Here is a 17,332-nt window from a genome sequence, read left to right on the forward strand (position 1 = left end):
TTGTTTAACTTCATGGAGCGAAGATAAGTATCAACTTTCTTTGTTGCCTGACCAAAGTCATAGAAAGATTTAGGATCCTTTCTTAAATTATTTTTATTATACCCATTACCGAAGGTTAAGTGGCATACTGATTTTGTCAAAACTTTTGCAACCCCCCGAACGAAGTTTCTAAAACTCCACAAAGTATATATATTTGACCAGTTTCAAGTCTAGAATGTACCTATGCATGTTCGTCCGTCCATCCGTTCGTTCACCCATAGTGTAGTACATGTGGTAAATATTTTCCCTTTAGCAGAACTGGAGATGTCGCATACAAACTTTCAAAAGAAATTGGGGGTTTCCTAGACTTTTCAAGGCCACGCCTACAATGCCCACAAGTCTAACACAAATTTTTATTTTGAAAATAGAAAAAATCAGCCGCGCTATTCTATGTTATAGAACATGAAAATCTTTCCCTTTCATTGGTTTCGTGTTCTTTAGGATAACAGCGGTGGGTATAAAAGATTCAGTCTCGACCAAACATAATTTGCTTACTCATTAATATTTCACGATGAAAATAGTTCCGTAGTACTCGTTTAACATACATTTTGGTTTTTTGTATTCTGCCTCATATAAGGATTCTGATGAAAATTAAGTTTATGAAAAAAATTGTACTTTTTATATTTTACATCGAACTTAAACGGACCGCGAGGGTCTTCTTTTCGGAACACAGTACGGAGTTTACGTTTTCAGCCCTCTTTCATATAAGGGGTGTTATACAAAGTACGCCTTTAAAAAGAAAAGGCATAATTTTTGGCATTTCATCACAGAAATAATAGCGTTGTAATAGAGTTTTATTAAGCGGAGTGGCATAGAATATTTAATGGTCCGATTTGCCCGACTTCATTGCTGTATGATAAAAACTATTATCGACATAGCAATTTGACAAAAAAGTCAAGTACACATCGGTTCTGCGGACATACAGGCTGTCATGGAAAACAAACTTTTAAAGAGCAACAAAGTCGAATTTTTAATTCTTTATGACATAAAAAGGTGAAAAATAATAGATCCTTTACCAACAAAATTTACTTTACTTTGAGTGTTCTTGCATGTAAGAGCTTTCATAAAAAATATGCTATGGGAACAAAGAAACAATATATAATTTTTGGACTGTTGTCAGAGAAATAAACGAATAATTGTGTTAAACGATGTGATGCCACGTATTTAAGGATCGGCAGCGCCTAACTATAATGTTTTACTTGCTTTCTCAGTGCAATGCACGTACATTTCATAAAATAAATATACCTTCGATAAATATGTGTGTGTGTTTTTTTTAGAGTCAAAAATCAAAATGGAAATTAATATTTGCTAATGTATTGAATTTGGAACAAAATATTTCGAAAAGAGAGTTTTAAGCACGACTAGCCGATTTGCAACAAGGAAACGTTTTCTCAAAAAATCGCTTAAACTTGGTTCTCCACATGTCTGTTTTATCACCAAATTAACGTTACTTCAAAATCTTTATGTTACATTTGCATTGAGTGTACAATTTTCATCACTTTGTAAAAATCATGCCTTCATTTGTTTTATAGGCCTCACTTAATTTTTTCCTCTCTTGTTTTTAATTCTTATAAAAATTCGACGTTTTGTTAATATGAATGCCATTTTAATGTTTCCACATTATACTGGTTAAGTATTTAATAGAATTGCGCGTCCAAGATCCTATATAGGATATTTGTAAAATGATAAGGCTAATATTGCAAAACATTTTATTTTCAACTCTCTTATTTTCTTATTTACTTATTATCCACTTAAATATGCAACTCTCCTTTATTCTTGGAATGTCGCACGAGTATTTTCCATTGAAGGAAGTCTTCTTCTGTGAGCTCCTTCATTACTTGTGAGGCTTTTTTTCCACGGACTGAACCGTCTTGAAATGGTGCCTCCCAATGCATGGATTGGCGTTTAGTTTTTGGATTTTAAATAAAACCGTAACCCTCATCGAGGATTGGTCTTTTTCAGTTGCCTTTAAAGTTTCAGTTTTCACGTGTTTTTTTCGATTGTGAAAATTTTAGAATATTCGCAGGCACTTTTTGCATGTTAAACGTATTAACTGCAGTTTCTCTTAGGCATTGTTTACCAATTCCTACAATTTCAGCAGTCGCACAAACAGATATTCGACCTGTTTCTTCAGTTTCTTTCAATATTTTTCGCTTGTTTAACGGAGAAGAGAATCACAGACGTGTATGATCTTCACCATCTTGGAAACGATTCAATCGTTCAGAAGTGCGTACACGTGATAAACGTTCACGGCCATATCAATATAATTTAATAAAAGGTAAGTTGCAGCCCCCTTTTTTACAGTTTCATAAGGAATTCCAAATGTTATACAATACAAACGAAGGCCAGGACAATAATCAAAAAATTAATGTACATTGCTGTCTGCCGTACAACTTTGGTTCGAACCTAGCTCTTCTGTAGAACTATCGATATTGTTACTTTATATTCATGTTTCGCATGCTATAGAAACTCTTTTTATCGTTTGAACACAACAGTACAAGATTGAATAAGTAAATATAATCTTAGACTTATGCAAATAATTATGGTCCGTGTATGTAAATCTGAGATGCTCATATAACATCGAATTAGTGAATTTTCATTTAGTTTTGTAATCAAATTTCCTAAATAATTTCGTAGGTACACATTCAGGTCAAACCGAATATAACCTATCTTTCGTTTACACAGATCGGGATTATCTAGATAGAATTACCTTTAGGTTTGTTGTCGGTATGTGAAGTATAAGAATTATTAGGAGATTGTTGCTGTTGCTGCGCTAGAATCTGTAAGTGTGTTAATTGTGAATGAGTGTGATCACTAGTAATGGTTGAATTGCTTTGTATCTCCGTTACAGCATGTTGATGCGTATGCTGCTGCTCTTGTATATGACTATTGGCGCTGCCCTCTTGTCGCTGATGATGATGTAAGTAGAGATGACTGTGCTGTGGCGAATGGAGGTTGTGATGGTGATGGAGTTGGTGCGATGACGTCACCGCGGTGGCATGATGCGTCAAAGAGTTAGGTAGAGTAGAAAGTCCATGACTGACCTGTGATGTTTGCATTTCCATTGTGAGCATATTATAAAATCATGCGTACAATCAGGCAACTAATATCTCAATCTATTAAATAATTAATTGGCAACTCAGCATCTGTAAAGAAATGACATAAAAGATATCATAACATGGAAGCTAACCGAGCAATATCATTACTGACGACGTGAGGAGCACTTTCTCTTCGTTATTTTTACCAACGACGAAAACATTTATTTCATTATATTATTATTGTTGTTGGTATAATTTTATTATTATTATACATATAATTATTAATTTTTTTATTTATCTCTTAGTCTCCCTCTCTCTGTCTGTCTGTCTGCGTATGCGTGTGTGTGTGTGTGTGGCTGTGGGTGTGTTTATTTATGGGTTTTATTTTATGGGTTCTCTTGTGGAAAGGTGTGTACGTTGCTATGCCTGTTTCCTTTTATTCTTGGGAAGGAGTAACCCATAAAGGTACAAATAATCTGCAGTATTATGTCACCTAGTACTTGTTATATATGTTACAATTCAAATTTTCCTCTTTCTTCTAATACCTGTTCGCAAGATTTGCGAAATTCTATATAATAACAGAATCTGCTGCTTGACATCCCTATTTATGTATTTATTAGTATGGGCATATGGTAAAGCCAGCTTTTTCGTCTACCTACAGTTAGTCTCAGATTTTTGTACGTTTACTATGTAGCACTGCTAATATGCGTTGGGGCATCGCTGATATCTGTGTTGCTGTAGTTCTTGATTGTGTGAAGCATATGTGTTCGTCTTTCGTAAGACTTCATGGTATATGAAAAGAATCACTAAGTACTACAACAACTTAAGTATTGACTCCTTTTAACATAGCTTGCACATTTAAAGTTTACTATAGTAGTCAAATACCGCAAGAAAAAAAAAAATGAAAAGAATGCTGGTACAAATAGGAAATAAGAAAATGCATGAATTCAGTTTTAGTAAAATGTCAGAAGTCGTTGAGTAATAAAGTATAAGAAAATAAAATTTTGAGTTGTTTACGTTCGTAATCAGATGCAGAAGAAACCATGCCGAAAAGTTAAAATATTAAGCAATTATTAAAGAAAGGTATGTAGAGAAGTATGATTGAATTAAAGAAACCTTAAACAAATGTACTATATATACTGAAAAACATTGTAACAAAAAATTGAATGAAATATCTTGATAATAAAGTATATGAACTTCATTTATATGTCTTAAGATATTTCATTTATAAGTTTTGTTTACGATGACGTTTTGACACCATTTTTTTGATGAAGCAAAGCAATAAAAAGGGGAAAAAGAGGACTACAAGTGAAAAGTGAAACATATCAATAGTAGGCAAAAGGACATGTTTTTTCTTTTCAACTGTTGTGAAACTGATTAATTTCAATTTTTGTACAAAATATATAGCAGAGGTAAATGAAATATATTTTTTAATAATCGATCTAAAATGGAAAACTAAAACAAACAATTAAGAAAATTTTATTCGGTTGTGGTCGGCTCTTTTATACCCATCACCGTGATCATGAAAATAAAGAAAATTAATAAATTTTCATAGTCTATAATTGGTACCGTTGATTTTTTCTTTTTTTAGTATAAAAGAGGAAATTTATATAGTGTGCATATGGTACTTTATGAGTAGCTAGCAAAAAACACGAAAAACAAAGATGTTCACTGTTTTCTTATGTGTGAACGTTGTAGGCATATTCTTTGAAAAGCTTGGGTAATTTTCAAATTCTTTTGCAAGTTTGCAGACGATATCTTTATTTTTGCAAAGGGGAGAATTTTTATCTCAGATACTACAAAATTGCGTTTTGAAAAAAAAAGATTAAATTTTGATACTCTATAATATTGGATGGGAGTCGGCAATATTTTCCATTTATGTTCAGGTGCCACAGCATAGGCCAAGCGTTCAAGTTTTTGTACATTCAGCTCTATAGTTTATGAGTAATGATCAAAAACATTTTTTTTTTTTGGTTTTTGAAAAACAGAGGTGTTCTCAGCTTACGCATTGCAAGAACTTCCAATGCTTCTGCCAAATGGGTTTTCAAAGCTTCTTTCCGGGCGTTGGAAACGCTTCGGCAAATTGAATGTACCCTCATCCTTTGCTGATGGGTATAATAAACTAGAAGAGATAAATAAAAAACAACCGAAACAAGCGTGCACGCAAATTATGTTATGGGCAATGGTGCGCATTTGTTTCGAAATTTCATGCAAATGGATGCAACAAAAGAAAGAGCACAAGCGAGTGCTAAAGAACGTTAATGAGTAGTACAACAAGTAATGAAGTAGGTGAAAACACAGTTGAACGTGACGGTAAGTGGAAAGATACTAAGACAAACAAAGAGAGCATTGATAAACGTGCTGCAAGAGAGTTTCAACGAGAAAACAGACAGTCAAACCAAATTGTCAAGCAGCCGGCGATGGAAAAGTCAGGGGATACAATGCACGGTAGCCACTTCAACGAATCCCGTAAGCTCAGAGGGAAGTAGATCTACGTGGTGAAATGGGCCATACGGCTGCAGTACGTATTGAAATGAACGTAACATAATAGTAAGCGAAAAAATGTAGCGACGAATAGGTAAGAAATTTATTTTGTATGCTTGATAGAGATAATGTTAGATATAAAATTGGAGTAGAAACATTAATTCATATAGGCCAATAAGTTTTATGTGGCGAAAATTTCTGCCACCACGTGTGAATAAAACTCTGAATTTTGGGTTTTCTCGAACAATTAGAGGTCGACCGAATACTTAAGTAAAGTGTAATCTGAGATTTTATAGGACAATGAATATGTAGAAATGAGAACTTTTTTTTGTTCCTAACCTTTTGGGCATGCCTTATGTGTATAGTGTATAATATTGGTGATTACGTGGCAGTGGAGAATTTCGTAAATGAACCGAGCCGGTTTTTAAAGTGATCATTCTATAGGTTGCGGCTCCATATAACATTCTTAAACTTTTTCCTAATGATCGATACATGCTGAGTTTCAAGACGGTTCAAATAAGTCACATTCCATCTACAGGATCCAATTTAAAGTAAAATTGTGACGAATTTAGTTCAGGGAAGTTAACTGTGGTAATTACGTATGGAAGGGAAGAGAGAGAAGGTAGAGGAATGCCAGTACAGATAGACAATGTGAAAATAAATAAATTTTAGTTTAGTACAAATGTCAGAGAGCATTGACTCATAAAAAGCAAGAAAACCATAGTTTACGATGTTCCATATAATTTGCTACTATTCATTTGAATATTTAAAAATATTTGATCTGCTCCTTTTTCATTTTTTTTAACTTGCTGTGTTGTTTATGCGCCCTACCTCCTCTGTGTTAAAATATTTACATATCTCGTTTTTTAGCGTTGCTTCTGACACCTTTCCTTCTCATTCGCCGGAAACCTCGACATTTTATGGCACACGTCGATTCAATTGCAATATTGAAAAGATTTGGGGCAAATGGCGAAGTCATTGTGAAAACTGCATCGTATTTTAAGACAATTGTTCTGGATATCTGGCCTTGAAATGTGAAAAAAGCGTTGGCGTGATTTTATCACACAAGAAGACGCCTATGTTGGTAAATAAAGAAGTTTGAAAAGATAATCTTTTCTTGTCGCGTCACAGGAATTGTTGAACGTGTATACATACTATGTGTTTTCATAAATACTTCAGCTGCTGGTTGCGAGTTAATTGATAGTTACCCACGCCAAATCCCAAGCTGAATATTCCTGAATATGTCAGAAAATGACGTAGTACAAGTTTTGAGACCTCTATAATGTAGTTGTGCGCATGGGTCTGAAGGCATTTCATCATGTATACTTAAATCATGCTCTGACGAGCGATGTGGCGTTATTTCGACGATTTTCAATCTTTGAAATCGGGTGTTTTCCCTTCGTGTTGGAAAACTAGTTTCCTTATGTCACCTCACAAAGGCATCTTGGCGGGAGCTACCGAGGCATTGCCAAATTGCTATCAAATCTTATATTTTTCCATTTCACCAAGGTTTTCGAAAATGAAAATCAATTGTTATGAACCTTTTAGAGATTATAAGCCATTTCTTCAATGCTTTTTCTAGTGGCTCTCGCACATTGATATTAATGAATTGACTTATTTAACCATAAATTATTGACCTTCAAACTTCGGCGTCTGGCTTCCCTTCACACTAAGTGAAATGGATAAACACTTATCTTCATGACAGGTCGTTCAAGGTTCTGTTTAACTTCACTGCTTCACATGAACTCCCGTGACGTCTGGTGTCCCTCAAGGCAGACACTTAGAATCCTTTTTATTCATTCTATACAATAACGATCGTTCTGACTCTGCTCAGCAATGGAATTGTGGAATAAATAAATTCGTAGCGGATTTTGTAAGGTCTTTTCCTTGTTTAGCCGCAGATGTTATCTTGACAACTTCAAATAATTTTATATAATACGTATTTGTACACACAGAGGTCAATCACTAGCTTTTGTCTGTCGTTACAGAGATGTCAATTAAACCCTCGAGCACTTTTGAACTTTAAGACAGCACATTTTCTTGTCGATTATGGGAATGGGTGGGTCTTAACTCTTAAACGCATACTGCTGCCAATTGTTTACATTTCAGTTCCAAGTAATTTTATCTAAAACCTTAAGGTGTATGTTTCTGAATGCAAGGTGATAACGTTAGACTTTATAATGCGTGAAAGAAAAATATTGATAGTTTTTGGCGGTTAAGTTATATCTTTTTTCGACATTTGAATATGGCGGATAGTAAAGTTCAATCTGTTATTTTGAGAGATATATATTGGCTATTTTCGAGTTTACTATAAAGGAGTAATTTATCTAACTGAAAAGAACTATTTCTTATTTATTGCCATGTAATCTGTCATTGTTTAATGTCGCATATGAAAATTTTAATGAGTATATCCCAGATTTTTGAAAAATAACGTATGTGTCCAAATGTCTTCATTGTGCGATTATCACATAACTAATGCTACGAAAGTCCCGCATTTGATCATTTGAGGTTTCATGAAAGCTAATCGATTTTCTAAGACGCCATATTCTCAAAAAATGGAAAACCAAATATACATTCATTAAATGGAAATGTCTCTGAAAATGAAGAGCATATGGGTGATCTAAATGAAATTGATTATTACCCAGACGTACAAAATCTAATAAAATAATTAGTGGTCAATAATGATGATGCTAAAGAAAAAGACAATGAAGATCCTCTCTTAGCTATTCTTGGTGGTGGCGCTTGGACGCTTCTCTAATTAATTGCCGTAATTAATTTCAATGATAATGGACAGCACAAGCGTGCTGGGCTCCCAAACGATGACGATCTTCATAAAATAAGGCCTGTAGTGGAACATTTGAATAAATTGTTAGTGAATGTAGCAGCATTTAATCGGAGGCTCTTTCCAGACGAGCAAATGTGTTCCACTAAGATAGCCCGTTATACGAAACAATACTTACCAAAAAAACTTCATAAATAGGGTTTTAAGCTCTTTATTTTGTGTTGAATATCTGTATATGCTTTCGACATCTTTTTGGATGATCGACATGGCAGTGATCAATTCATGCATATTCTACAAAAACAACCCAACCGTTACTTTGTGTGGTTATAGATCAGAACTTGCAGAGACGTTCTAAAAAATATAATGGGAATAAAAGATAACCAGATAATCTAGAAAGAGATACAGAAGCTAAAAGACACCGACGTTCTCTGCGGCCTGTCCTTCCAAAAGGTATACGATGGTATAGGGCATGATAAAAAAACGTGCAGTTTGAAAAATAGATGCAAATTTCCAAAAATCCTCCCAGAAGTACCCAACATGAAGTATTAATAAAGGGTGTTTTAAAAAAAATTGTTTTGGTCGAAGAAGTAAAGTTTGTTGAATTCAACTTTGAGGAGGAAGACGCTGAAATGTTTTGTGTACACTTCAAGAACCATCAATGAAAAACGCTCTCTTAATGATATTTCTAAAATATTAGTCAACATTTTGCAATACAACACTTTCATATAGTAGGCTTCAATTCTATCAATATAAACGCCGCTCTAAATTCTAGATTCCAAAGAAGGCTGCGATTTTGTTCGTAAAAAGCTGAAGTAAGACAATAGATCAAGCCAAAATGGGAGCACTATATTACGAATTGCTTAGGACTACCTTTGTAGTTTTTACTAAACTTCGTTTTAAACTGTACCATCAATCACTAGGTCACTTTCATTTTTACAACTTAGTAACACTTCCATTCTCATTTATATTCCCCAAATTTTCGATACATTGTTCACTTAACAACTCGGTTCTTAGAAATCGCATTCGTTTGCAGTGCGAAATTCGCTGTTTATGCATTCATCGAACTCGGTTTAGATAACCCTTCTTCAATTAAAAGGCACAGCTTATGAATCAATACCCAATCTTTAGCGTGTAACTGAAAAATTATATTAGTTTGGAAAAAAAAAAATCCATTATTTTTATATGAACTTCAGGACTTTATTTAACATGCTTCGAATTGTCCGATTTGGATCAAATATGCACCGTTTTGTTGTACGATTTGTTGCCATTTTAAAGGTAACTTCAAAATGGCTCCCTCATAGAAGTCCTGGTCTCTATTTGCAAAAAAACTCTAGTAGTCGATTTTCACAATCCTCCCTAGATTCCAATTTTTTATCATTAAAGAAATTTTGCAATGCAAGAAAAAGATGATAATCGCTTGGTGCCAAGTCCGGACTGTATGGCGGATGCATTAAAACTTCCCAACCAAGCTCCCGAAGTTTCTGGCGAGTCACTGTAGATGTGTGTGGCCTAGCGTTGTCCTGGTGGAACACGACACCTCTCCTGTTGGCCAATTCTGGCCGTTTATGGTCAATCGCTATCTTCAAACGATCCAGTTATTGACAGTAGAGATCAGAATTTAGCGTTTGGCCATATGGAAGCAACTCATAATAAATAATCCCCTTCCAGTCCCACCAAATGCATAGCAAAACCTTCCTGGCCGTTTGAGGTGCTTCACCGCTCTTTGACCACGATCGTTTTCGCACAGAGTTATCGTATGTGATCCATTTCTCATCTCCAGTCACCATCCGTTTAAGAAATGGGTCTATCTCATTCCGTTTGGCCAAGGCTTCGCAGATGGAAATTCGATCCATCATGTTTTTTTCTGTTAATTGGTGTGGCACCCAAACATCGAGCTCCTTTTTGAATCCAGCTTTGTGTAAATGGTTTAAAACTGTTTTATGGTCGATTTTTAGCTCCTGGGCGATGTTACAACTGCTAACATGCCGGTCAACTTCGATCATTTCTCCGATTTTATCGACATTTTCGACGACCGGCCTACCTGTGCGAGGTGCATCTTTAACATCAAAAATTCCTGAACGGAATCTACGAAACCAAAATTGCACATAATTGGCTGTTAGAGTATCGGAACCATAAACACCATTCACAATTTTAGCCGCCTGGCTTGCATTTTCGCCTTTTTCAAAGAAATACTGTAAAATGTACCGAATTTTCTCTTTGTTCACTTCCATTTTTAACACGCTGTAACTCACAACTGAATGCGCCAAACAAAAAACAGCAAAAGAATTTTTTTTACTGCGAAATGTCACCTTTCCAACGAGCTTAAATCTGAAATTGTTTGATCGATACTTTACGAGAAATCTACCAGTGCAGCCATCTACCGAAAAAATAATGGATTTCTTTTGCAGTTCCTAGACCCTGACTTTAACTAAGCGTGAAATTTTTGATACTTTTTTTCATTTGAACACTACAATCCAAACTCTATAATTGTAAATGCCGAAATACTCTTTTGAATATTACAAAGCAATTTACCAATCTATTCTAATTTCATGATCGTTTCTTATTCATGTCACAATGTTGACTTGAGGCCCGGTAAAACCCTGCATAACAAAAGAAGATAAATTGACTCAATAACAAACTCACATGTGGTATAATGTATATAGTTTATCACTTTTTTTTCAATCTTTCCAAATTTTCTCGAAAATTTTAATACATCTGTTTTGAACAGGAAACCTCGCAATTGTTTTTGCGATGAAATAAGCAACTAGTGCTTATATATGTGAGCGCTACACTTGCTCTTATATCCGTCTTGCAGCTTTCTCTAATATTGATGAAAGTGTGTTGGCATATTTGCATGTTTTGCATTTAGCTGTGACTGATTTAAGTTTTTTAACACGTACTCTACTTTTGATCGCTGTGAGCAATTTACTTATTATGGGTATTGTTACAGTGAATGCAGTGGTAAAGATAATATTGAGAATGTGGAATACATAATAGCTTAATACATCTTATATGCGCGGGATTTAATGCGCTTTTAATATATTACGAGTTCCTTACCATTGCCTTTAATGGCCAGCGTTGGTTTTCTTTTTAATGTAAATCGGGTTAAAATAACATTCATGTGCGTCTTTAACAATTTTTAGCTGGGTTTCCTGGTAATTCCATTTGTGAGTGCTAATTTCTGCAGAGAAGCAGTCCTCACCTATCGACACCAATTCGACGGATACCTTCTTGATCAATATGAAAGATTCTATTTATTTAAACTATACTGACAACTATGCCGTTGTCTGAGTATTCGTACATAAATTCTATCCTGTCCTATTGCATTGAACTTTCTGTTTTAAAATTATTATTCCGGTCAAATGGTTCGATAAAATTTTGACGTGAATTTCTGGCTGAAGAAATCATTCATTAACGAATTTGCTTTATTGCCAACTGATATTTATTTTATACCGTATTATTTACACTAATGACATCATGAAGTGACATCATAAAAAATTATCCACAAAACATAAATAGAAGTTTACATGTAACTCATCTGTTTCAACCACACATTAGTTATCATTTTGGGACCTCGTTTGGAATGAGCCTGTAGATGATATTGACAAATATTCATGTAATAGCTTTTCCTAAATGGGTCCAGAAATTCATAAGTTATAGACGAAAATAAGCAAATATCGTAATTTTTTCGAGGTTGCTGCAGTTTTGTTTTTATTGTGAGGGTGTATGTAAACAGACCGCACTGTTTTTCAGCTCCTGTCTTAATAAAACAATTAGTTCAATATTAGAGTGTGCACTTTGTTCAGATACCAGATCGAATTCGACCGCCAAAACCTTCAATTCTTTGAAGGCTAATTACCGTCCTTACTCATCATTTATTGTTAATTCTTACATGATTTTAAAACAGAAACATCTTCACTCCTAATTATTACGTAGAATTTTTAGGTAAAATGAATTCCGGATTTGAAAAGACCCAATAAGAATGCTTGTAAATTTGCAAGTTCTCAGGAAAAACTTAGTGGTTTTGTATCACATATACCACTACTTATTTTAAACAGTTCCTAATGCTGAATTCGCTCAGTTCAACGCTTAGTTTAGCCATGCCAGCCTGATTGCGTCATTGTAGGTCAACAGTCACGAGTCTTTTTGAAGTTTTGGCAGGCATTCTCGAATTAATTTTGTGGTCTCACTAAAAAGTTTGACAATCCGAACTTTTACCATATAAATTATTTAAAACCTTTCCTCATTTGTTACAGAACATACACAGAGAGTGGTTCTTCACTCCCATATTTCTTGGGGTGTCTTTATAACATATGAATTACCAGTTCCAATATTCGGTGTCATTAATTTATGCCTTTCTTCACAGTATAGTGACAGTCCTCTGCTGGTGTTTTTAATTTGGTTTATTGAAAACACTGACGCTTCAAAGGTGTGTTTTTTTTTTGCATATTAAAAATGTGCAGGGTGGTGAGCAGCAAAAACCAATTAACAGAAATTGTTTTTCAAATATCCTAAGTTTGTTGATCTGAGTACTGCGAATTCTTCTTTACAGGAGAATGGAACGCATCTATAATACTTACAACCCATGCTGTATACAGTTCTAATTAGGTATATTCGGTGTGTGATAAAGCCGGTTAAAGTTGAAACTTTTTCATGTAAAGCAGATAAGACCGAACGTAGACGATGATATAAATTGTGTGTGCTTAATATCAAAGCTCTCTTAATTGTGGGTGCACCGAAAGCCCATTAAGATAAATTATAATTCGAAAATTTAAATGCCCATAGATATATATATAAGACATTTATAAGATACCAACATATTTCTTTTTAGCAATTTTAAAGAAATTATGGCTACATATGTTGTCATATCATACTCATCTTTAAACTTTCAGGTTTCAGTTGTCCACATTAATTTATGGGAGCGTGGAAGCATCAATGAAAGAAGTCGAATGGACGTAATAAAATTAATTCAGGTTTGCGTCGGTGCAAGACGATCTGACGTTATTTTACGTAGCAGGTGTGATTTTTTTCTTGAACTCACGAACATACCGAAAAATAAACAAGGTCGTGGTGAAGAAAACAAAGTAGATCTAGGTATCTAATTTTTGGTTAAGTCAAACATTTGTCTTTTCTGGTTTATTATTATTATTATTATTATTATAAACTTAGCCAGAGAATAAATTCTAAGACTAAAGTCTTAAAGCACTAGCATCTAAGGCTTTCGGCTTTATTAAAAACTCTACCGCACTTGAGATTTGAACCCACGACCATTGAGTTGCTAGTCGAGACTCTTGCCTACTCGGCCACTCAGGCGGCTTTTCTGGTTTACCTACCAAAGATAGCCTGTTAAGTATTTATTATGTAGTAAATTCTCGCTTATTACATAATAAAAATTTATAAAAAAGAAAAAGTAACTATTTTTCCTTGCATTATATCTCAAGTGTGAGAAATTTTAAATAAAAAAAATTGTTAATAATAGCATTGTACCATCATTGTTTTTTTACATTTTTGCTTTTCTGAGCCAGTGCATTAAGGTAGACTTGACATCGTGGAATAAAACTTATTATATCCCAACAAACCATTTAGAGATATTGATATGAACTTAAGCAAATATATTATCTTACGATATCGTTTGCAATACAGCCAGCGCCTTTCCCAGAGACTGTTACACAACTTTCCGATTATTCTTGTCTAATTCTTGATTTTTATTCGGTATTGAAAATATATCCGGGCTCTGTGTGGTACGTCCTTGTTCGTAAATACTGTACACTAGAATGGTATGCGATCGTGATATTTTTTTTTTTTTTAACTAGATTTCCTTTACTTATAAATAAATATGGTGTATCAACTTCGAATACTTTATTTCACAATCTGTTTAAAAAAAAGTGAACTGAAAACCTTTATATATAATCAGAGAGTGTTTGCAATCAAAAACGTTTTTAACTATTTCCAATTAGAAGAGGTTCGAAATAAAAGTATAAGGGAACAAATTGTGAATTCCTATTTTTTGGTATGTTGGTGTATTTAGCTCCACTAAATAAAAACTAATATGATAGTAATAGATGAGAATATTTAGCTAAATGTTCCCATGTTAGAATACAAATGTATTAGAGTTAAAAAAAATTAAAAATTAAATTTAAATTTACGTTGGAAATTAAGCCAAGGTCAGTTCAGTAGTCATGCGCGCTTATGCGCGCCAATGAAAATGCTTCTCCTTTGAGTAAAGAAATATATAACGAACAACAAAAGGGTGAGGGTTATCGCTTCATGGTCTTCACTTGAACTTCGTAGCTATCCAAACAAAATTAATGTTTCTATACTTAACAAAATAGTGCTAATAGTGAAATAATTAATGTTGTGATTTAGTTAAAAAGAAGAGAATGATTATATTTAACTTGAAAGAAATATTTTTGTCTTGACCTTTTTTATTAATAACCTAAAGACGTAATTATGATTTCAACAGATAGGCCACCATTGTGCAATCAACCATCCTCTTCAAGTTATTTATACCTTATAAAACAGAGCACCCTTCAAGGCTCAAGACAATAGGATATAACGCTCTTTTTTGCATCAATTTAGAAGGCAAATACCATAGCGGGTTTTGTCGCGAAATTTTGAAAATTGCAGTTCGTGCGACAAGTTTTTTAAAACAAAGCGTTCTATAGGTTGTAGTCGTAGAAATCCAATCCATATTCTATGGTGTTCATCCTTGAATGAAAACATGTCAGCGTCCCAAATGTTATTGAAATAGTTTAAAGTGCGTGAAGCTAAAAGTGTAAAACATAAACATCAGACGAACATACGGACAAACAAAAATCGGTAAGCATCACTTTCTGAACCGATCGGGTCGATTTATATATTAACAAAACGTGGGTCCACATCTCTTTCTTTTGGGTAAGAAAATCTGTATGAATCTTTTTTTTTAAATTCTATTTGACAAGACCGGGTACATATATAAAGTGTGCAAAAAACAAAAAAGTTCACATATATGTAGGGATGCGATAATGCTCAAACCTAATAAAGAAAAGGAAGTTCGTATTATTTGATATGTGCATTTCATGTTCTCATCATACAACAAATCTATAGATATGTGCTAGGTAAGACATAAAGATGTAAATGAGAATTTTTATAGACTAAATATTTATTTATAACTTATTTATAAATAGTTGTTCTATTAAAAAGACTGCAGAGGTTGGTAATTTCTTTGACTTTTCAAGACATCTATTTTCAATATATTCCAAACTAAGAAGATTGAAAAGCCCTTATATACTGAATGTTTCATTTAATTTCATTTTTTTTTCTTTAAATTATTTTAATGAATTTTCTAAGTTAATATAGTTTCTTTTTGATTATTTAAGCATTATACCTTTATTATTACACTGTCCCCGTTAGGGATAATAACCTCTGTCACTTTTCTCATCTTGATATTTATTAACTGTTACCCTTTTCGATAGATTAGAAATTAAATATGTAATTAAAAAAAAAAAAAAAAAAAAAAATTTTATAAGTCTCTTAAAGATATTTTCTAAAATAAAGAAAAAATTCTATAAATTCCTTTGAAGTTATATTCGATACATTTCACCTGAATCGCCAAATCCAAAGATTCTCGACTAAAAACTCAATGGTTATGGGTTCAAATCTTAAGTGTGATTGAGCTTTCAAAAAAGTTGATAATCTTAGATGCTAGTGGTCTCAGACTTTAGTCTTAGAATTTATTTCTCTAGCTATATTAACAATAATAATAACAATAACAACAATAACAATAATTTATTCAATACAAAATATCTGATTTTAGGTTAAAAGTTCCGACAGCTCAACTAGTAGTTTCAGCTACTAACTCATATGTCCTTTTACTGAAAGCTAGAAAGTTGAAGGACAACAGTGCGTTCTCTTGACAAGTGAAATTATTTTACGCAATTAGTCAGCCCAATGAACATTACTGTTTAATATTGTCTGGAATAAATGCTAGTGTCCAAATGCTTTGCTTCAAAACAAAGACCTAATAAAATTGATGAATACTGCATGGTAAATTATAAATATAAATATACTGTTTGCTCAAACTTGATTAAAAAAAAAAAACTTACTTTGATTTGTTCGAAACACAATCGAACTGTAGAGAATTCTTTAGAAAATAATTTTATTTGGTGAAAGTTTTTATTTGAAGTGGTGTGCACGTTTATAACCACGATGCCGCTACGGGCGAAAGAAGCGATGCACTATTTAAATTGGTCGTGTAAAATAACGATGAGTCCGCTTTGAAGTCCTCCAAATATATATGTGTGAAGACTAATGATCAAAATAAAATTCTTGATTTTTTAAGAATGAATAATTATATTAAAGCAAGGAGTTTGTGCCTTCGTAATTCAACTACCATATATAATACTAACTAGCAATGATATTTACTAATATTTTGCACAAAAATCAAGTCCTTGATTAATTAATCAAAGCGTTCTTTACTTTTTTGAATATTGACATTTATTTTTTTTTTCGCTTTTCGCAGATTGGGACAATACAAAATGAGTCCGAAAACAAGTGTAGTTTTCTCTCTCGTTTCCTTTGTGATACAGAGAAAAAGTATGACAGTTTCACAATTTATAAACAGTTGTAAATTTTGAATTTTAATTCAATGCGCTTTTTATTTTAAGATTAGTCTGATATACCAATATTCTCAAATCTTGAAAAAAAGATTTCTCTCCACGTAAGACTGTTCTGATAACTTGAATATTTTCCTGCTTTATTATTTTTATATAACTAATAATTTGCTCCGTATCCTATATTTTCGCGCTTCACTCTACGTTCACACATTTGCAAATTATCCAATTTACTCTATATTTTTTCAGTGAATAAAATTAAAATATTTTAATTTCAATTATACAAGATTTATTCGCCGACGTTTGCTTACCAAGATTGGTATTATTCCGCAAGAATTTCTTTATGTAATTCGACAGGGGATTAGTTTCGCCTAGTAATCAATCTAAGCCATAACTCA

At 33.3% G+C, this 17,332-nt stretch overlaps 1 protein-coding gene across 1 annotated transcript in view; it reads right to left on the reverse strand.

The window, feature by feature from the left end:
* Window positions 1-16,473, reverse strand: part of LOC119643435 (G-box-binding factor-like) — a 55,067-nt gene extending 38,594 nt beyond the window's left edge. Inside the window, exons 1-2 of the mRNA XM_038042780.1 lie at window positions 16,428-16,473; window positions 2,750-3,185 (exon numbers count right to left, since the gene is read on the reverse strand). Of these exons, the coding sequence (XP_037898708.1) occupies window positions 2,750-3,113 (364 nt within the window). The 5' untranslated portion in view covers window positions 3,114-3,185; window positions 16,428-16,473. The remainder of the gene's footprint in view (window positions 1-2,749; window positions 3,186-16,427) is intronic.
* Between the last annotated feature and the right edge of the window lie 859 nt (window positions 16,474-17,332).

The sequence above is a fragment of the Glossina fuscipes genome, unplaced genomic scaffold (genome assembly GCF_014805625.2).
Source record: "Glossina fuscipes isolate IAEA_lab_2018 unplaced genomic scaffold, Yale_Gfus_2 60803, whole genome shotgun sequence".
NCBI lineage: Eukaryota > Metazoa > Arthropoda > Insecta > Diptera > Glossinidae > Glossina > Glossina fuscipes.